The sequence below is a fragment of the Octopus sinensis genome, linkage group LG13, assembly GCF_006345805.1.
Source record: "Octopus sinensis linkage group LG13, ASM634580v1, whole genome shotgun sequence".
NCBI lineage: Eukaryota > Metazoa > Mollusca > Cephalopoda > Octopoda > Octopodidae > Octopus > Octopus sinensis.
In genome coordinates this window covers 44,541,181-44,565,095 of record NC_043009.1, presented here as the reverse complement: position 1 = coordinate 44,565,095, position 23,915 = coordinate 44,541,181, and the positions used below count along the sequence as shown (strand labels likewise).

Below are 23,915 nucleotides of genomic sequence, written 5' to 3'. Positions count from 1 at the left end.
GCTGGCAGAATTGTTAGTACACCAGGCAAAACACTTAGCAGTATTTCGTTCTAAGTTCAAATTCCACTGATGTCAACTTTCCCCTTCATCCTTCCAGTACAGGGGTTGATGTAACTTACCCCCACTCCAAAACTGCTGGCCTTGTGTCAAAATTTGAAGCCAATATTTGTGAAGGACTTTATGGTATTTATCTTAATCCTGTTAATCTCTTTAGATAAACTACACATAATCCATAGAGTAAAGCTGTTGAAGATATAGCTGGTATCCAACTGTAAAACTCATTCAGAATAAAAGAAAAGAACAAAGAAATGGTAAAGAGAACTGTTTAGTTCTGCCACAAGCAATATTTGTAATACTGGTGGCATAATATAAATGTACCGAGTCCTTGATGTAAAGTGGTTGGCAGCAGCAATGGTATTGAGCCATAGGCGGAAATATGACAAAAATATAACAGGATAATCATAAAGCAAGCTGACATTTTTTTTTTTTGTTGCTACTGTGTGTGTGTGTGTGACAGATGACACAAGAGTATGATGAATGAGACATTCTAAGATCAGGTCAACCAACAGAGGATTGACAATGTATGCACTTAGAAATGTATATATATATGAGAGATATGTTCAGCATAGGTGCAGGAGTGGCTGTGTGGTAAGTAGCTTGCTAACCAACCACATGGTTCCAGGTTCAGTCCCACTGTGTGTCATCTTGGGCAAGTGTCTTCTACTATAGCCTCGGGCTGATCAAAGCCCTGTGAGTGGATTTGGCAGACGGAAACTGAAAGAAGTCCGTCGTATATATGTGTATATATATATGTGTGTGTGCGTGTATGTTTGTGTGTCTGTGTTTGTCCCCCTAGCGTTGCTTGACAACCAATGCTGGTTTGTTTATGTCCCCGTCACTTAGCGGTTCGGCAAAAGAGACCGATAGAATAAGTACTGGGCTTACAAAGAATAAGCTCCGGGGTTGAGTTACTCGATTAAAGGCGGTGCTCCAGCATGGCCGCAGTCAAATGACTGAAACAAGTAAAAGAGAGTAAAGAGTATAGATTTGGGAAGACTATAGTTCAAATGAAAACTCAATACATGTAGAGTGGATGATTTTATTGTGATAGTGAGAGGCCCTACAGAAAGCTTGCCCATTTCATGGGGTCTGGATGATTTCATCCAAACCTGTGAAATGGACAAGGTTCCAGCTGAGCCTCTCCTATTAAAATATTTTTGGTTTCTTTGAAACAAGAAGGTACACAAGCACACACATGTACCTCTATCTTTGTATTAAATTTAAAGGGATTATAATGTTGCATATCCTTATTTTGTTAAATTGTACCCAGCCAACATATCATAAATCACAACTGTTCCTTAAGTTTTACCCCACTCCACCCCAATATAACACGGGGGGGGGGTTCTAATTTTGGCCAGGAATTTTGGGGGATGGGGTAAGTTGATTACATTGATCCCAGTAATCAACTGGTGCTTATTTTATCAATCGCACAGGAATGAAAGGTGAAGTTAACCATGACAGAATTTGAACTCAGAACATAACAGACAGACGAAATGATGCTAAGCATTTGGCCTGATGTGGTTACAATTCTACCAGCTTGCCCCCTAATATAATATTGTAACAATACTTTATTAAATCCTGCCACACTCTTACAATATAGTACTAATTCACAACCCTCATCTCTGTTTTTTTTATGGCTGGATGCACTTCCTGTTGCCAACACTGACCTGTTCTTTTTTTTTTCAAGTAAAAGAATTTATTTTATTCCAGAGGAATTTGAAAAATGTAGAGACAACATTCAATTTGTTTGATGGGAATTGTCAACAAGTTTCACCATTTGCATCAAATGCAAATGGTGACAGGTGATATTACCATCTGAAGACGTAGCTCAATATAGTTTTGCAAATATTCACATACAAACACACACACAAAAAGAAGGTTTCCAGTATGTATCTACCAAATTCCTTCAAAAGGCATTAGCCAATCTGATGTTATAGTAGAAACTAGGTGGTTGAGACACGAGCTTCTTAGCCATACAGCCATGCCTGCATCTCTCTAGAGACATAAATAAAAAAGGAAACTAGTATTTTTATGTTGTTTTAAATTATTAAAAATGTATCTTCCTTCATGTCATGGTCTTAGTTTCAATACTCAGTTCCTGATTAAGCCACTTGCATTTTCATATACACTAATAAACACAGATGTAAGTGTGTGTGCGTATATATATAATAATATTAGAAAGTATGGCTCCAAACTTACAGGGAAAAATTAGATTTAGTATTAAATCAAATTTCACAGTATAAAAATATAAAATATGAATTAGAGTTTTATCTCTAATTCATATTTTATATATGTGTGTTGTGTGTGTGTGTGTGTGTGTGTGTGTGTGTGTGTGTGTGTGTGTGTGTGTGTGTTTGTGTGTATATATATAGTTGAAATTTACAGAAAAACAAAAGATGATGACAGGTGTATAAACAACAAGCAGGTGTATTAGTTTGACGCTTGGGAAGGTGTGAAAGTCTTTTACGTTTTGAGCCTATGCTCTTCAACAGAAAGGAATACGGAGAAATAAACAGAGAGAAAATAAAAAAAAACTTTTGGAGTTAGCGGTCAATCATGGCGACTATATAAATAAATAAACTAGAATCCAAGAAAACTATTGATAGTCCTCTGAGTGTGTGTGTGTATACATATACACACACGCTGCAAACAAATATATCTATCATACACAAAAACCACACATGTAATGGTATCTGGTGTCTTACATAAGCACAGGAAGCTTACAGGATTTACAAAAATGGGAAGCTGTGATGGTCATGAGTGAGTGAGGTGAAGCAGTTAGTTTCCAAGGGGAAACCAAAACTAGGTCATTGTCACAGTTCAACGATTACTGCTGATGTAATGGTGCCTTGCCACACAACATTCTAAATATAATGAGAAAGCCAGTTTAGATAGTTACCAGACAGTTTTTGCAGTAGAGCAAGATGAGTTCATTATAGAACGTGAGATAGAAGTTTATTCTGATTTACTGAAAAACAGTTTTTCAGTGGAAGGTTTGAAAAATGGTGTGTGTGTGTGTTGGAAGGTGGAGTGATTATAACAGGACATTGGAGTAAATATCTTGTGACAAGAGCAACATTTTGGCACCCAATCACCTAGCTTTTGGTGACTTAGTGGTTAGGGTGTTGCACTCACAACTGCAAGATAGTGATTTTGATTCCTGACTGGGCGTTGTGTATTGTTCTTCAGCAAAACACATCATTTTGTGTTGCTCTATGATCATTTTGTTATCTGACATGTGACACATTATGCACCTGTAAAGGTAATGTTGAGAGGTTATTCAGTAAGAAATTGCAGAACCCTCATATATCATCTGATGATGGGAGAGTCTATGATATATATATATATATATTATATATATATATATATATAATATATATATATATATATATATTCTTTTATTTGTTTCAGTCATTTGACTGTGGTCATGCTGGAGCACCACCTTTAGTCAAACAATTGACCCCTGGATCTCTTCTTTGTAAGCCTAGCAGTTAATCTATCGGTCTCTTTTGCTGAACTGCTAAGTTATGGGGATGTAAACACACCAACATCGGTTGTCAAGCGGGGTATGGGGACAAACACAGACACAAACACACACACACATACATACATACATACATACATACAGAGGCACAAGTCCAGACAAGTTTGTTTACGGAAGACCAGCAGTTGCTGATGCATACCAGTCTTCCCTCTCCATGCCACTGACGTTACCCAAGGGAAAGTCAAAGGCCAATACAGCTCGGCACAAATGACATTGCAGCTTGGCTGCAAGTGAAGTCACAGCTTGGTACCAGAGATGTCAGCTGAGTGAACTGGAGCAAAGTGAAATAAAATGTCTAGCTCAAGAAAACAACATACAGCCTGGTCCAGAGATTGAACTCACTACCACACGATTGTGAGCCTGATGCTCTAACCACTGAGCCATGCGCCTTCATATGTATAGATATAGCCCCGGAAAGTGGCAGAAGGGATTCAAAGCGAAATTGTGGCAAACACAAATAAATACATGGTAGCAGTGATTTTAGGAAAAAGTGGTGCTAATGGCCAAGGATGGCAGCAGTGGTGGTAGTGGTATTGAGGTGGTAGTGATGCTAGAAGAAGTGGTAGTGACGGTGGTGGCAGCAATGAAAATGGTTGGAGTGATGGTAATGGTGAAGATGATAAGTGTAAATAAAACATTGAAGGGAATAATTTTGAATGTCGAAATAATTTCCCAAGATTCAGTATATGTAACAAGGAGGGGTGGGGGTAAAGAGAGAGGGAGAAAGAGAGAGAAATAACAAAGGAAGAATGTGTGTGTGTGTGTGTGAGAGAGAGAGAGAGAGAGAGAGAAAGATGGATAGAAACCAGTAATTCCTCTGAGTATAACATTTAGAGAGTTTAGGCTTTGGGTGACGGGGAGGGTATTTAGAGAGGACAGGAGGAAACTTGGGAATTACCATAGAAAGAACAGACACCACCACTGCCAGACATGAGGAACAGATATTCAGTGGTGGTGTGGGGGGAGGGGAGGGGAGAATGTAATGCAACCTGAAGGTGGTGTGGGAGGAAGGGTAAGCACGGGGTGGATGGGAAAGTGAAGGCAGGGGCGGGTGGGGGTGCAAGTGAGCTTAGTGTGGGAAAAGAAATCCGCGCAAGACTGAGCCAAATGTCAGAGTAATTGATTTTAGTCGTTTCAATTTGGTTTCTGAGTATGATAGTTAACACCATTTCACACACACACACACATTTAGCTCTTACATTGCTTGTGGCACAGGCATTAGAATGAAGTAGGAAGGATTAGGGGTGGGGTTTGGATTCTCAGCAAAAAAAAAAAAAAACCATAGAAAAGTCAGTGTAAATAAAATGAAAAATAAAATGAAACAAAACTATGTATTCAAAAACAATTTGGTTACGGAGCCACAGTTTATATGTGGTGAGGAAACAGGGGATCTACGGGGGACCTTAATAGCTTAACCCTTTAGCATTCAGATTATTCTGTTAAATGTAATGCTTATTTATTCACATTGCCGTTATCTTGTAGTTTGGAGATTACAATATGATTGTTTATAGTTAGGATGACATTGTAGAGTAGGCATGAGAGGCCAGACCTGGCTAGTTTGAACATAATAAAACAGGTAGAATATTTGGGCTCGATATGGCCAGTTTGAATGCTAAACGGTTGAAAGAGAATTTAAGATACACGCCTTACTGGCACCTGTGCTGGTAGCATGTGTAAGAAGGTTCGAGCGAGGTCATTGCCAGTGCTGCCTAACTGCCCCCCCCCGCCGGTGGCACATAAAAAGCACCCACTACACTCTCGGAGTGGTTGGCATTAGGAAGGGCATCCAGCTGTAGAAACTCTGCCAAATCAAGATTGGAGCCTGGTGCAGCCATTTGGTTCGCCAGCCCTCAGTCAAAATCGTCCAACCCATGCTAGCATGGAAAGCGGACGTTAAACGATGATGAACGATATATATATGACAGGGTAACTGTGAGTATCTATGGAATTTAGGCATAGTTTATATGTGGTGAGGTAACAGAGTATCTATTGAGTCTCAGAAGTTTATAGGAGAGTTCTTAGAAGATATAGTTCTATATTTAAGAGATGAGGAATTATGTACATTATTTACATTCGATGGATATTTGTCCTCATCTTGTTTGTTGTTAACACGTTTCGGCGGATATACCCTCCAGCCTTCTTCAGTTTCTGTCAAGCCATCCAACCTATGCCAGCATGGAAAATGGACATTTGATGACGATGATGATATATATTCACACAACTGGCTTTTTTCAGTTTTCATCCACCAAATCCACCCATGTGTGTATATAGAGAGAGAAGACCTGGGATGAGGTGGTGAAGCACAACCTTCAAACAGTAGGCCTCACTGAGGCAATGACTAGTGACTGAGACCTTTGGAAATATGTTGTGCTTGAGAGGAGCCGGCAAGCCAAGTGAGACCATAACCTGTGGCCTATGCCAGAGACGTAACCAGCCCACTTATGCATACCTTTCCTTCGTTAGACACTAAACTCTGCTTGCAAAGACCTGTTAAGACAAGTGAAATCGATGACTGGCATCCGTGCTAGTGGAGTGCTAAGAGTACCATCTGAGTGTGATCGTTGCCAGGGAGCTGACTGGCTCCTATGCCAGTGGCACATAAAAAGCACCATTTGAGCATGATCGTTACCAGTGTCGCCTTACTGGCACTTGTGCCAGTGGTACGATAAAAAAATATTCAAGCGAGGTCATTGCCAGTGCCGCTGGACTGGCTCCTGTGCAAGTGGCATGTAAAAAATACCATTTGAGCATGGCTGTTGCCAGTACCGCCTGACTGGCCCTCACGCCGGTGGCATGTAAAAGCACCCACTACACTCTCGGAGTGGTTGGCGTTCATTAGGAAGAGCATCCAGCTGTAGAAACTCTGCCAGATCAGATTGGAGTCTCGTGCAGCCATCTGGCTCGCCAGTCCTCAATCAAATCGTCCAACCCATGCCAGCATGGAAAGCAGACATTAAACGATGATGATGATGATGAACAATTAAGGTTTTTTTGTCTACAGCAGTAGTTCTCAACCATTTCTTTTTATCTATGGACCCCTTTGATTACTATTTTATTTTGGTGGACCCCCATAGTCATTCGATGTTTAAAATCTAGTTTTATAGATGCTTCTTTCAAAATACTTATTTTGTTCTTCATCCATTCATTTGTGTAGGTTATGGTCATGTGAATATGTTTTAGTGGCTGGAAACATGTTGAATTATGTAAAACATTGGAGAAAGAAACTGAACTGCTTCTTGCAATAAATCAATCTAAAGTAAAAATACAACTTAAAATACAACCATGGATCTCTAATTGACTATTTTACTTGCATGGACCCCCAAAAACCTTATATGGACCCTCAGGGTTCATATGGACCATGGTTGAGAATCACTGGTCTACAGATATAAGATTAGGAAATGAAAGAAGAAAAACCAAAACCAAACAAAATAAAAAAATATTTAAAAAAAAAACTCAGAAAACAGACAATGAAATGTGCCTCAAGGACAAACTAACAAATTTGAGATCCTCATTCTGTTGAGGGTTATTCTGAGAAAATGTTTTACTGGGAAATGATAAACCCTTTATAGCTTTGTTTAAATTTAGAACAATAAAAAAAAACACCATTAACAGAGACCTTGTTGTTGATAGCAACAGTAGATAGTTACTGAAGTGAAAGGAAGATCGTTTTTCTGTTGCTATCACAGATTTGAAATTTTAAAATTAAATGAAAATTTTCAAATTTAGTATACTGATGTAAGTTTTTCATGCTGAATCTGAAATTTATTTACTTCAGAAAGAAAAAAAAATGGAATTTAGATAAACTACTACAGAGATTCAAAGTTTGATCATTTTTAGCCAATCAGAAAACAAATCAGAAACCGGCATTTTCTGCATGATTGTTGTCAAACACAAAGCAATTCTCATCAAAATTTATAGTGATGGTTGCAATGATGAAAGTGTTACAGTGATGCATATACAACATTCTGGTTACAATGAAAACAGAGCAGACTACAGCTTTGCTTGTCACTATAGAGACAGACACCAATGTGAAACTTATGGTGATGTGTATGTACAGTGGGGGATTTTGAGTGGCTAAAATTATCCAATATTTGAAAACTTTAAAAGTTACTAACATTTTATTTGATAATTTATGGGAAAAATTAATTTAATTTCCTAATTAGAACAATAATTAGGAGTGGTTGGCGTTAGGAAGGGCATCCAGCTGTAGAAACACTGCCAGATCAGACTGGAGCCTGGTGCAGCCCTTGGCTTCCCAGACCCCGGTCAAACCATCCAACCCTTGCTAGCGCAGAAAACGGACGTTAAACGATGATGATGATGAATTAGCTTACAAACTAAATAGGTATAACCAAATTTTAAAACAATCAGAAGAAAATTGAAGAGAAAAAAAAATACAAAATCTGTGACAGGAACCATAAAGATCCTAAAAGAATTTCAGTTTGACTTTTACCTGAAATGTCTTAGGTTAATTATGATTAAAAGGAAATTAAATGGACAAAAGATGAACTTGGACATATTTTATGTAAATTAGTGTCACAAATTAATAACATTCAGCAAAGCCTAAAGGCATAAACCCTGTGGGTGCACAGAGAGGGTTTTGAACAGACAAATGTTTACATCAGAATGTGAGATATCATCATGACCCATTGGGGTACTCCAATTCTAAGGTACCCTAATGCTTGGTTGTGCCACCCACATTTTATTCTATATTGTAACAGCCCACTTGATGACCCCTTCAACAACATCTGGTCCTATGTAGATGATACATTACATTTCTCCTTAAACTTCCACATGCAAGCATCAACCACCTGAAGCCTACACATACGGGCAACACACAAGCACCAGCCATTTGCAGCCTATACATAGAGGCCGCACACAAGCATCAACCACCTGCAGCCTATACATAGAGGTCACACACAAGCACCAACCACCTGCTGCCTGTGCATATAGGCCACATACAAGCACTAGCCAATACAAACTATACATACAGGTGCAGCTGTGGTTGTGTGGTAAGAAGCTTGCTTCCAAACCACATGGTTCTGGGTTCAGTCCCACTATAAGGCACCTTGGGTAAGTGTCTTCTACTATAGCCTCAGGCTGACCAAAGCCTTGAGTGGATTTGGTAGACGGAAACTGAAAAAAGCCCATCATATATGTATGTATGTATTAGCATGTCTGTGTTTCTCCCCATCACCATCGCTTGACAACCGGTGTTGGCGTCTTTATGTCCCCATAACTTAGTGGTTAGGCAAAAGAAAATGTCAGGATAAGTCCTGAGATCAAAGATGGTGCTCTAGCATGGCCACAGTGAAATTACTGAAACAAGGAAAAGAATAAAAGAATACACTTCACACACACGTATCAACCACATGCAGCCTCTCTACCTCACACTTAAATTAGAAGATCCTGAACTGAGAAAATGGGGTGACACGCTAACCTTATCTCCTTCAACATTAAAAGACACAATCAAGAAAAATATATCACACCTATCTCCCTAAACACAAATATTCCGCAACAATAACCATGAAGATCACTACAAACATTAGGCCACACCATCACTAGGTACCTGTTGACGGCCATACTCAGGGGGTCAAAGAACAGAAGGTGGTCTTATAGCTAATGCATTCAAGACTTGAGGAGGGATGGTTCCTAGACATGTGTCACAAAAGCCTACTAGTGTGTGAACATGCTCTGATGTCATGGGAATCAATCCTTCTGATTAAGGATTCAATAGGCCTTGTACCTCAAGGATAAGTTTAGAAAAGCAGGTAACTAGCACAATAAGCAATAAATAAACTAGCAAAATTTAAGAGAACTACTGCTGTACCTTCTCTTAAAAAAAAAAAATTCTACAGCAGTTCATGGTTACCAAATATCTGTAGATTTGCTGCGTGCAAAACAAAAACCTTAGTAACGACTGCAGTTCCCCTTGAGGATCAGAAAATTCTTCACCTGATTCAGAAACCCACAGCTGCATCTATCCCAGGTGGCATCTAAAGAAAAGCCACCTGACTGGTCAATATAAAGTTAGTCACCAACACACTCCAACCACTGACCCACAGATGTACTGTATCTCCTCATCCTGACCTTTCTACCACTACGACAATGGTCTTTGCTTATCTGAGCTAGCTAGTCTTAGGTCAACCCTACGCATACACTCCCTTCTCCCCCTCATCTCTTCTCTCATCAGCCATATTGCCACTCCTTTCCTTAAGAATTATACTAACCACATGGGCAGTCCTTCTTCCTAGAATGTTAGCCCTCTGGAACTCTTCCCTTGCATATGTTTTTTTTTTAGTATCTATGCAAGAGAAACAATTGCGTTTATCTCAATGGGCTTACACAGCTATGATCTCAGCTTCTTCCAAATGAACATCATCATTCCTGCTTGCATAGATCAGACAGAATTCATTGAGGCTAATTTTCAATAGCTGGATACCTTCTTAATAACACAACCTATTATTATTCTTATTATTAATCCATTCATCCATCCACCTTCTCTGCTCTATTTCTACGAGGATTGTTGGTGTAGAGGTCTTCAGGAACCTTCTCCATAGGGTTCTAACCATCTTGCTCTTGGCCTTCCCCTAAGTCTCTGTCTGGTTGGTTCAACTTGAAGAATCTCTTTGCAATTCTTTCCTGCAAAATTCTAATCATTTGTGCTCTCAATACTGAGAAGTAGCAGCTCAACCTGAAGAGAGGCTCTCTAATCGCCAAGCTGTGCATGCTGCCAAGTAACATTAAACCAGAGACCTTCCAGAGGAATCCCATTTCAGCCGCTTGTATCTGTGACTGTACTCTTTCAGTCATTATCCAACATTCATGACCAAAAGAAAGATGAGGAATATAATGCAAAATGAAGATAGCAAGTTTGACTTTTTGACCAACCTGTCCTCTTTTTGAGGATTGAATGCTGAAGCTAGTACTTTACTGTGTCAGCACCTGTAATTCTAACACCTAATTCAACACCTGCTTCCCATCACATATGAATATGGGCCCACGACACTTAAACCTTCACACTTATCTGAATGATGTTCCACTAGTACGCAGAGTGCACTGGGAACACTTTCTTGAGAGGAACAGTGTCTCAGTCGCAACAACACTTATTTTTCATAACAGCCTTCAGCACTCAGCAATGAACCCATTCAGTGCTTGCTGGAGATCATCTTCTGAGGAGCCAAGTAACACTAGGTCATCTACAAATATCACCTAACTGATCCTACACCTACAGATTGTAACACAACTTCTACTTCCACAACAGCTGCACATAAAAATTATAAAAAAGAGAGTTGACAATACATATTCTCAGCAAAGACCAGCACCCAATTTGAAAGGTTTCAACTTAGATCCATTTACCCAAACATCTGGGCTTTACAATAACCAGTAGTTGCCCATTAATCTTAAACTCCTGCAAAACTCTCCACAGTAAGTCTCACGGCATACACTTACTTGCCTTCATGAGGTCTACAAAGCAAGGGTACACCTCTTGACAATATTCCCACGATTTCTCAAAGACCTACCATACAGTCTGTTGAGCTGCATGCAAGACAGAAGCCACACTGTTCTTCAGCAAGTTTGGGCTCAACAATTTTCCTATATCTCTTCTACAAACACCTAGCACAGACATTAGCAGGGAGGCTCAACAAGGAGATTTATCCAATTCTAGAAGAATCATAGAGTAAAGTTCACTTTACAATCCCATAATCCCATGTCTCATACCAGTGCATGACACCAGGAGGCCCAAGTATCATCTACCATCACCTCAGATATATACTTTGTGATTGAAACTGGGTTGGCAAAAAACTGTGAGGGGCTCCTAGGGATAAACTGTACCTATTCTTGAGGTGGTAAACTAAATTACTTTTTTCCTTGTTTAACACCAGACCTGGACCCAGGAGTTCTAGTGAGCCCACACTGTTGCAAGCATTCAAGCCTGGCCTTCAAACAGCGACTATGACAGTTACAACATTCCAATGTTTCCTCTTTGATAAATTTATTCATCAGAATTACAGATAAGGTGTGAATGAGGGAGGGGAGGAGTTACTGTCATTACCATTCTTATAATCATCATCATCATCATCATCATTAGTGTCATCACTGTAGACACAACCAACATCATCAACACTACCACTATGGCAGCCACAACTACCCCCACCACCATAAGCACTATGATTATTTCAACAATCACAACAACCATCATCACCATCACTGCAGCCACCACCACCACCACCACCACCATCATCATCATCATCATCACCTCCTCAACCATCCCCCATCTCCCTCTTCATTTCCCAATCAATTTACTCTCTCTAAACCTTGACATACAACAGGAAGTGTTGATATGCTGCTGTTCTGTCATCCCAGTCTCTGTCTTGTCATCATCCGATGACATTTCATTCACTTTGTCACCACCACCACCACCATGTCCCACTCCTGTTTCTCTAGCAGTCATAGTCTACACTCCATATCATGCTATACTAATGATACCCCACCCCCACTACCACACACACACACACTCTCTCTCTCTTACTCACACACACACACACAATATTTATGGATTAGACAAGCTGCTTTGTAAATGACTCTTACATGACAAGTGATACTGTCTGGGTAGAGAGAGAGAGAAAGACTGTTCCTTTATACGTAAATGTCTTCTCACAAATGAAACATGAGTCAGAGAAGGTTTTTCAAATTGAAGAAGAAAAGAAAATGAGAGAAAAAGAAGAAAAAAATACAATAAAGGGGGAACAAATGAGATAATTTAATACAAACCTAAGATCTAAATAATATTATATCATGTTTGTGGGTGTGCGCAATCACGAGTATTTTATGTCCACTTTCTATCTTCAAAATCAACAGGATCCCAAAAATCAAAGGACCATGTCACGCTCTATTATTTCAGTTTGGTGTGGGTTCTACACCCAGACGCCCTTTCTAACATCAACCACAGTATATATATTCTTTTCTTCTTTTACTTGTTTCAGTCATTTAACTGTGACCGTGCTGGAGATTGACTCCAGAACTTATTCTTCCTAACCCTAGTACCTATTCTATTGGTCTCTTTCACTGAACAAGGACATAAACACACCAACATCAACTGTCAAGCGATGGCTGAGGGCAAACACAGACACATATCATATAAATATGTACATACATATATCATTATCATATATGTGTGTGTATGTATGTATGTGTATATGTATATATATATATATATATATATATATATATATATATATAATGTACTGATCCGTGAAGCACTGCATGTGATAAAATGGAAAGTAATTGGGAAATCCATACCTTATGTGAATGGATCAAATATATACCCTGTATATATATATATTTATATATCTGTGTTTCTTTCTTTCTCTCTTACATATATATATATATATATATATATATATATAGAGAGAGAGAGAGAGAGAGAGGGGGGGGAGGACCGTTTCTATGTATAAAAAGGACAAGTCATGTGTATATAGTTAAACTCACTACAGAATTAAAACCCACCAACCGGGTTGTCATTGCCAGATGCCCTTCCTGTTAGAAAGTGGGAAGTCAAAACTGCTTTGATAATGAATGAAATAAACTGATGCATGCTTTGTGTCATGTACTTAGGCTTAGGTCACACAATAGTAACAGCAACTTTCTGCAGTTAGGCGTACAAAACAAAAGCTAACACACCTTAACCTTTGTATTTCCAGATGATATCAAAATTATCAAATTAAATCTATTTCCATATTCTGCTTGAATCAAATACCACAAACAGCTAATCTCATGTTAATACAATATGTTTATACAAGTATTGTATGCAGTAAAGTTTGATAGTTTGGCCATGTCTTCTCTCAATGTTCCCATATATCAAAGCAATCCAATAAAGAAGTTGGTATGTGATTGCTTGACTTGCCAATATTAGCAACTAAATAAATCTCTTTCCAATTTTACCATACAATAAGTGCAAGCAGGACTGTGTTGTTAAGAAGATGTAAAATGTTAGAGAAAGAAACCTAGTTGTTTCTTGTGATACATACCAATACATACATCTAAAGTAAAACTTTTTCAGGGGCACAAAAACCTTATATGAACCCTAAGGAGCCAGATTATATTAATCCAAGTTTACAGCTAGCTCTGTCTCACCATTTGCGCCATCCTTGGGGTTCTGGTGTGACTGTACCACAAATGGATTTAATCCATGGGCAACAAAGTGCATGACCAAACCAACAGAAGTGTCTTTGAAGCTAAGGTTGTTGAAGGAAATCAATCCATATATATATATATACACACACACAACAGGCTTCTTTTAGTTGCCATCTGCCAAATCCACTCACAAGGCTTTGGTTAGCTTGAGACTATAGTAGAAGGCACTTGCCCAAAGTGCCATGCAGTGGGACTGAACCTAGAACCATGTGGTTGAGAAGCAAGCCTCTTACCACACAGCCATGCCTGCACATACATCTGTTCATTTTTTTGTGATTTATAATTTTGGGGGTTTTATTTTTTACTTTATTTTAATTTCTTGGAGCAAGGTTATGGTTTTTTTTTATGGCTGGATCTTCATTCTATTGCCAATCGCTTTACACCACAGACTGGGGTGCTTTGTATTGTACTATTGGCACTAGGGGCATTGTCTGCCAAGACTAAAATATACCCACATCTACTCTGTATGTTAGTGATGATAAAAACAGAATAACTTACCTGCTTGATTCTGATTTGGCCATATTGCCTCTTTTCCTGCACACGGACCAGGTTTAGACATATCAGTGTAAACAGCCTCATTCATTGCAACACAGTTATAAGGTTTGGCATCAACAAAGCTTTGATCAGCGCTTAATCTACCACGAATTGTGTCTTGGGTGGGTCCTTCCATTGGTACATAGAGGTCATCTGGGTTGTCTGGACTCACAGAATTTGAACCTAATGCAGGAGCATTTACGTAGCCATGTGAAGGCTGGTTGTCTCGAGAACCACATGGAGGGGGCGGGCATAAGTTCAAATTAAGATTTTCTCCATCGAGACTCGAGGTCTTGAGAGAATAGCTTTTGCTGTGACCACGGGGAGCAGGTCTTGGGGGTTGCCCACGAAGGTTTACAGACGAAGAACCGTAAGATGTGTTGTAATAGCATTTGCTGTTATACGGTATATTCTGATAAGCTTCTGAATTGGACATGTGCCTTTGTGGCCGTGCTGGCACCTTAGGGTCTAGGCTCGATGTTCTTAAGGGAGGGGTGTCATAGCACACACTCGGGTCTGACTTTCTCGGGGGGACATCATAAAAAACATCCTTCATATCTGAAGAAGATCTTTCAGAGGAAAATCTCTCCCGGGAAAATCCATTCCGAGTAGCGAGAGGCACATCATACATCATTGAAGCCTCCCCATTGCTCCATGTCATGTTTCGACTTGGAGGGGTTTTGTAGACACCATCATCTTCCACAAAAGAATCACATGACCGTGGATGATCATAGTGCGCATCAGTGATAGATTCCCCTGACATGTAGTTATTGTGTTTTGCTGGAGGTGGTGGGGGAGCCAGTTCATCGGGTATACTATCCACACTGGAACGGTGCCGCTCACTTGATGTCTTTGATGTCTGTCCTGAGTGACATTGTGATATAAAAAGATACGGGGAGTCCTGGTTGTTAGATGGTAAATTTGGTCCGGCTTGATACCTAGGTTGAGATGTTAATGTGTTTGATGTCTGTGATCGATGTGAGTCTACACGCATTGGTGGCTGTGGTGGACCGGGAATATCAGTGGCTGAAAGCAGAACAAGAACAGGAATGTAATTATTAGCAGAAGAAATGAAGAGAAAATTCAAAGGAATCAAAAAAGAAAGGAAAGAAAGAGAATTACATGAAGTTGTTAAAACAATTTTTATTGGTCAAAAAAATGCACCAACACCACTGCCCACAATACTGATAGTGGTGAAATCAAATTCCTTGAATAAACCAAGAGTAAATGACAAGAAATCAACGTTGTGTATCCTTCATTGATGATATCTTATAAACAGCATGACCTCCCAATTCTTCTCAGCAGTGCTGTCCTAAGTTATGGGGGGCCTCTGGTCAGTTGCCCAGTATTCTCATTAGTTTAAGGTCTCATGTTATGGTGGTGTATTTAAGGAACAGTGCATTGCTTTGCCTGGAGATTGATAATGCCATTAAGATGGTCCTACCTCTCACATGTTAAATCTCCCGTTTTTTAAAACCTTTTGTTACCACATTTATGCTGAAATACACTTGTCTTTTTGTTTCAATTAATTTTGAAAATAATGAAGAATTTAGTGAAGTAACTTTGTCTGGAACATAAATTAACATAGAATTTTGAAGGGAGCTTTTAATTTGGATCACTTTACATCAAAAAGTTTTATCATAGCACAAAGGGCAGTCTTAAGCAGGTAAGTAACAGAACACCTTTCGGAGGTGTCTTCAGCTCTGGTGTTGGGTGCATGTCTTCTTTCTTCTTCTTTTCTGCCCCCCCACTTTTTATTTTATCCGGCCAGGGAACAGAAGAAAGAAGAAGAAGAAAGACATGCACCCAACACCAAAGCTGAAGACACCTCCGAAAGTGGGGGCCCTGCCACGTCAAAACGGTAGAGGAGTAGGGGCCAAAACCGGACGTGGTTCCTCCTGATCCTATAAAGAAGCTGGATCCTATAAAGAAGCTGTTGTGGTAGCAGACCAAGAAACACGGATGTAATTCCTTCCTTATCATAGCACAAAGGGTAATCTTAGGCAGGTAAGTAACAGAATGGTTAATGGTTTAAAACCTTGGATAACTACTGCTGCAGTAATAGCAGAGGCAACAATAGTGAACCATTCACATGAAAAAATAGTTAAAAGCAAATTAAAGAATTCTAGAATCTTGTAAATAGGAAATAACAAGAAAATTTCAGCAAAGCTGTGTGAGATGTGACATGTGCATTGTGTTTTTATTCTTCTCTTCTGTTTTATGAATCCAGTGTACACATGCACATTGTGCTTATACTTTCCGGTTCCTACTCAAACCTGTTTACAAGTCTCAACCATCTCATGACCTTGCAGTTGTGAGAAGTGCTTTGCGCTCCACTGGTTACGAAAAGAAGAGAAAGACAAATGGTGCAACTTGATGTAACCGACTGACCAACAAATAACTAAAAAACATAAGAGAGATGAGTAGGCCATATGCTAAGAAGACAAGAGAGATATTTGATAAAACAAACTTTGGATCGGAACAGTGTAGGGAAAGGACACAGAATGCATAATGTTTCCATGCCAAAGAGTAGCTGAAAATGACACAGGTTTTTGTTGAATTTTTTGCTGCTTTAAATAAAGTATATATATATATATGTGTGTAGATAGATAGATAGATAAATAGAGAGAGAGAGAGAGATAAAACAACATATATATTTATTTTATTATAAATGCAAAACAACACCACAGAGAAATTGACGTAAGCTTAAATACTAAAACATGATATGGCGAGGGATTACTGTATGTATGTATGTATATATATGTATGTGTGTATATATATATATATATATATATATATATTTGTATATAGTAAGTCCAAGAATGGAAATTATGATATAGTTATTCCTTCATACAGTCATTTTAAGAATACATTCTGTTAGCGTTTGCAGATGTACTGACTGAGGACACATCTCAGTTTATAAATCCCCTTTTATCTTATATATATATATATATATATATATATATACCGGAGTAAACACATAAATGTGAAACAAGGTGGAAAAAAGAGTACTCAAATACCAGTGGTAGAGTAATATGCTTTATTTAAAGCAGCAGAAAATTCAACAAAAACCTGTTACTGTGAGTTTCACGTTGCCGTTCATCGGACAGTTTTTGCTAGAAAAACTGTCCAATGAACGGCAACGTGATTCTAGCAAAAACTGTCCAATGAACGGCAACGTGAAACTCAGAGTAACAGGTTTTTGTTGAATTTTTTGCTGCCTTAAATAAAGTATATATATATATATATGTAGATAGATAGATAGATAAAGAGAGAGAGATAAAACAACAGAGACACAAGTATGACTCTATGGTTATAAAGTTTGCTTCTCAACCACATAGTTTGAGGTTCAGTCCCACAGCGTGGAACCTTGAACAAGTGTCTTCTACTAAAGCCCTGAGCCAACCAGAGTCTCACAAGTGGATTTAGTAGACAGAAAGAAACCAAAAGAAGCCTGTGATATTAGGGTGTGTATGTGTTGCCTTGTCGTGATATTGCATGACAGTTATAAATGAGTGTCATTGTCATATAAGCAGTGTCATACCTTTCCAATATTCTGTGAAAGCACATATGGCTATGGGTGTGAGTGGGGGGGGGTATTATGTTGCTCAGAAACATATGAGGGTTGGTAACAGGAAGTGCGTTTGGCTTTAGAAAAATTTACCCCATTAAATTGTGGTACATGCAAACAAAAAATTGAAAGCTAAAATGATAATATATATACACACAAACATATATACATATATATATACACACATGCACAAACATCATTATCGTTTTACGCTCGTTTTTCAAGGATTTATTGTGTACCTGTAGAACAGTGTGACCAGAGCTGGCAAGTAGGAGAGCTGCACCAGGTTTTAATCTGATTTCGGTTGGTTTCTATGGCTGGATGCCCTTCCTAACACCAACCACTTTACAGAGTGTGCTGGGTGCTTTTAACATTGCACTGGTATGAGCACTTTCACGTGTCACCAGCACAAGTACATTTTATGTGGCACTGGCACGTGACTCTTGCAGGCCAATCTCCTTCATCAGGAGGAGTAGCATTAACACTTCTGCCATGGAGGATGGGTCTTTTTGCTTGAGTACAGCAAGGCACCAGATATCCCAGTCCTTTGCCATCTTTCTCTGTAAGGTTTAGTGTCTTCCATATATACATGTATATACACATGCACAAATATACATACACACATGTTCACTGAGTTTCAGCACAGTTTCTCTCTACAAAATTTCACTCGCATGTCTTTGGATAATAAAAAAAAACCCATGGTGGAATGCCATGGAACTGAGCCTAGGACCCTGAGACTGCAGACAGAACTTTGATAAGAAAGAGAAAGATAGATGGGAGAATCAAAGAAGTCTACTTACGATTTTCTTCTTGTTTCATGCCACAGACATAACAAAGGTTTTGTACCCAGGTGATCATGTCGTCTTCTGTCTCGGTGGCCAAAAAGTACACTCTTTCTTTTCCTTTGTGGATTGTCTTGATCGAGAGTACATTCGGGTATTCTCCGACATCCAGCGATTCGATTATCTGTTCACATTGCTCCAGATCAATGTGACCTTTCCGTTTGCGGCACTGCTCATCTCCATAGTAGTTTAGTACAAACTGTTCGGGTAAGCTAGCTGCTGGCTTGAACAACACAAAAAAACGCCGCTTCCATTTCTGGAAAATATAAAAAATATTATTATTATTATTATTTCATATACACACAACAGATTAAACTGTTGGAAAAAGAAAAAAATTCCTAATATCAGGCTACAACAAGTAAACATAGATGCCAAGAACCTTCCTAAATCCTGGCTGTCTCTAATAATACTGTTTTCTGGAGCAGCACTAAAATAGGTTTTATGCATATTTCCTCTATGCACCTGTTGAAATCTTTAGGGATAGTTCCTAATGCACCTATAACTAAAGGGTGCTTTCAACATTGCATTTGGTACTTTGTAATTTTCTCAATACCTCTCACATTGACTTTCTCACCATTTGAGACTGTACAGTTAATTACCTGGCACTTTCTGTTCTCTTTGTTTATTATTATTATTATTATTATTATTATCATTATTAAGGCGGCGAGCTGGTAGAATCGTTAGTACACTGGATGAAATGCTTAGCAGTGTTTCCCCCATTGCTATGTTCTGTGATCAAATTCCGCCCAGGTTGACACTGCCTTTCATCTTTTCTGGGTCGAGAAATTAAGTACCAGTGGAACTTGGGAGTTGATGTAACTGACTCATTTTTTCCCCTAAAATGACTGCCCTTATCGCAAAATTTGGAATTATTATTATTAAAGTAATAACCTTACTTTTGTTGCATGTTTTTACTGCACACCAAAATGCAGCTTTGTTTAACTTTCATTTTGTTTTTTTGTTAATATGAAGACACTTCCTGTTTTCAATCACTACATCCAAATATTAATTAAGGAATTTCTTTATAAATTATGTGATGGAAGGTAGCATTGGCGGTAGAAAGAAAGATGCAGCCTCCCCACCATCCCCCCGTAAATGCTTTGAAAGTTGGATCAAGTAGTGGAATTGGGCCAGCTTATGTATGCAACTATAGGTTGGTGGTAAGAACTAGGAAAAGGTACCTGCTTTTGATGTATCTAGGTATTTCTGTGTTGAGTGTGGTGTGCCCTGAGTCACCTTTCTATTTTGAAGATCTTCTCTCTTGTTATATTGGATCTTTACTGTTATTACTACATTTATTGTTATCTGGTAAGGATGTCTTTGCAGCCACATTGTTGATCTCCCACTGTTTCCTGTTTTGTTTTTCTGCGTAACCTATGTGCTCTACTCCTGAGGCCTTGTAGCGAATAAAAGAAATCATTTATTATTATCATTGATTTGGCTCCTATTTCTAGCAGGTTGGGTGACCATGGTTGTGTGAGTAAGAAGTTCACTCTGCAACCACGTGGCTTCAGGTTTGCCTTGTGTTTGTGTCTTCTACACTGTGTCTTGAGGTAACCAATGTCTTGCAAGTAAATTTGGTAGACAACGACTGTGTAGAAGCTTAACGCACGTGCGCGCGTGTGTGTGTGTGTGTGTCTCAGAATGAGAACTGGTGTTGGTTTGTTTATATCCTTATAAGTTAGTGGTTCAATAAAAAGACACTGTTAGAATAAATATCAGATTTAAGTACAGGCTAGATCTGATCAACTAAATCCGTCATGGTAGTGCCCCAGCATGGCCATAAGAATAAAATGTCTTTTACAATGAAAAAGCAAAGACTAAAGAACATACAATCAGAATACTGAAACGTAAAAGACCAGGTTTCAAACTTTTCTGGTAGTTAAAATCACATTTCTTGGTCTTATCGTTTATGTTAAAACTAGAATTAGAATTAAATGACACTTTGAAGTCTCTTTTCTGTCTGATCAGAAGACACAAAAGTTCAAGTACACATTTTTATAAACAACCAGTGAAAATCTATTGAAAGCAATTATAAATAAATAAATTTGAAATGCATTCATATAGGTAGCGAAAACTATTTACTTGGTCTGTGTGTGTGTGTATGTGTGTGTGTGTGTGTGTGTGAGTGAGTGAGTGTGAGAGAGAGATGTGTAATGAGATAGTATTGTCCAATTCATGCTAACATGGAAAAACATGTTAAAATGACAGAGAGAGAAGGAGAGTGTCTTGCACTGAAGACTGGTAATAGAAACTGGTTTTACTACTTATCAAGGAGCCTACACATGCATGCGAATGTGTAGGTGATCATGTGTGCATACACATACACACATACCAGACATCTATTCCATAAAACACACCGATATAATTAGAAGGAAAAATTATGAAATGATTACTGAATAAACTGCTCGATGAAAGCAAACAAAAATATATTACACACACAGGCACTCCCCACTCTCTCTAACTTAAGTTCATGTGTGTGCGAGTGTGTGGGTTCTTTTTTACACCAATTTGTCCACACTAAAATAGTTTGCAGACAGGGTGTAGACATCAATAAAACCAGATACTCTCATAGGAAACATACAAGATATTAAGGCATATACACGTTCAAATTCACATTTCTTGCATTTTGGAGAATTTTCAAACATTTGAACAGGAAAAAAATCATGATTGTAAAAGTAATATAAACTTTTAAGCTGAAAAAGTTTAAAATGTTTGTCGTTGCTGTTGTGTAACCTCGGGACAGAGCCACTTGTATCTTGCAAACACATTATACAAAGCCACTAATGCAGATCCAGTTGCATATTGCTCTCATATCACGCAGATCATTTGCACATTGCTCAAGTATGCATTGTATATTTTGTCAATCCCTTTACCAACTCTCACCCTCTATATCATCAGTTTTCACTATCTTTTGCATTATTTTAATGCTTACTAATTGCTGGTTCTCAATCTAAAAGGAAGCTAATGTAGTGATTCTCCAGCTACCAGATGAAGTTTGCTTTCCACCAATTTCATTGGTTTATTGAACCAATGAGAACAGTATCTCTCAGCCATATATTTGCAATATGAATAAAACTCAAGGCTTTCCTCTGTCTCTTATAGCCACAACTCTGCCTGAACAAGAACTCAGTTGTTTACTTTCGTTTCAGCTAGTCTTAATAATGACTCTTTTCAGCTGAACAAGACATCAATTTACCATATCTCAATTTTGCCAAGTTACCTGCACTCTTCATTGACGTTTTATCTCAGCAATATTTTCCATTCATTGGCAAAACTATTTTTACAACAAAATTCAAACTGTCTTTTTATACATATTGTAATTAGAAAGTTTAATTTTTTTTCTGAATTACTGCCTTATCTAAATCTTCAAGCCTGTACTTCATGAACATTTGGAAGTAAATGTATTGGGCATGTTGAATTAAATAATAAATAGGCCAGCAAAGGTTTACCTTCAGGTGGCTTACAGGAAATAAATGAGAATTTATATATATTGTTTATTGTTCTCACATTAATATTTTCTAGAACCTTAAGGCAGTGAGCTGGTAGAACCATAGGCAAAATGCTTAGTAGCATTTCCTTCATCTTTACATTCTGGGTTCAAATGCCATAGGGGTCAGCTTTGCCTTTCTTCCTTCTGGGGTTGATAAAATAAGTACCAGTTGAGTACTGGGGTCAATTTAATCAACTTAGCCCCTCCACTAAAATTGCAGGCCTTGTGCCAAAATTTGAGACCAATATTCTCTGCAACCTTTTTACCAGGAATTTTGTACCTTGCTGTAGATATTTCATTTTAAGCTTTAATGAAAGTCATATAACTTGGCTTGTAAATTTACCCAGTGAACAGTCAACTACTGATGACCAGTCAAATACCACGAAGCCCTTTATTTCACAGTTTAATGGTTTCATAGAAGAAAGGTCCTTCAGCTGTGAAAATATTCAGAAATTGTAAACTGATAAGAATACTCTCTTACTGGTTCCAATTAATAGTCTGCAGCCATGCAGTGGCACTGCCAAGACAACAGAAATGGAGTAATTAGCCTTCCTTAAGCACTATATTGAAGGCAATTTTTATTGCCAACTTAAAGTTGATGTATTGTTAAAGCACCAAATACTGTATTATATATCTTGAGAGGACCTCTCATATAGCTGCATGGTAGATAAAAGTACACACATATTTCTGGCAAATGAAAATCATCTACCACGGGGATCAAAACTGCCAGATCATGTGATTTCAACATGGCCCATCTCTTCAGTGGCAGATGTCTGGTAGCTGCATACCAACCAAACCTTACTGCCATCAATATAAGGAATTTCAGAGTGTATTCAGGCACTGATGTTGCAAATAGCCAGCAGGTTTATCAAAAAAATAATTATTAGTGACAGAAAGTAATTCTCATCTGCTAATAATATAAACATGTGTGCTTGTATGTACCATGCACCCATATAAGAAATCCTCTTAAGGTAAATAACACAATATTCAGAGCTCTACCAATACATCCACATTAAGTTGGATACAAAAATTGCCTTTTGGTTTTAATACTGCTTCTCTTGTTAATAATTACTATATTGAAGAGTTTAACCAATCTATTTTACAGTATATCAACTATCAACATCGTCTAGACTTCCCATGAGTTAATGTGTTATAAATCTTTTGTTGGTTACCTAAACATTTATTTCTTGCATGAGGAATCTTATTTTCTTTAACACTCCAGAAAACTCTATCAGCCAACATTAATAAACTCAAAAGAATTCAACAATAATCCATCTAATAAATATGACATAAAAATAGAAATTAAATTACTGCAGACTCTTTTGTAAATTTTTCTAAAAAACAGATTGTTATTTTTTTTCTCCCTCCTTGCGTTATCCATTTTACGCCAAAGGCAGTACAGAAAAGTTGGTACATCTTTACCGACAATCAAAAACACTAGTTCACATCCAAGATCAAAGCAGGGTGGAATTTAAAAATCCCAAAAGGTCTATTTATAGAAATTGTCAAAGAAAGAGTAAATATTAAATATAGCCTCCCAAAATAGAAAATCAGGAAATTGAAGACAAAAGGAATCTGGAATAAAGAAAACAATTTCTTAAAAGTTTGTATACACAGCTGTTACATGCAAGTGAGTATGGCTTCATAAAATGTCATGCTTTTGCTAATTGTTTT

The 23,915-nt window shown here is 38.2% G+C and overlaps 1 protein-coding gene across 4 annotated transcripts in view; it reads right to left on the bottom strand.

Moving 5' to 3' along the window:
- LOC115218412 (GRB2-associated-binding protein 2) overlaps positions 1-23,915 on the bottom strand; it is a 170,406-nt gene that overhangs the window by 22,772 nt on the left and 123,719 nt on the right. For all 4 annotated transcript variants that reach the window (XM_029788208.2, XM_029788207.2, XM_036508340.1 and 1 more), the window contains exons 2-3: positions 18,707-19,004; positions 14,300-15,361 (exon numbers count right to left, since the gene is read on the bottom strand). In XM_029788208.2, the coding sequence (XP_029644068.1) occupies positions 14,300-15,361; positions 18,707-19,004 (1,360 nt within the window). The remainder of the gene's footprint in view (positions 1-14,299; positions 15,362-18,706; positions 19,005-23,915) is intronic.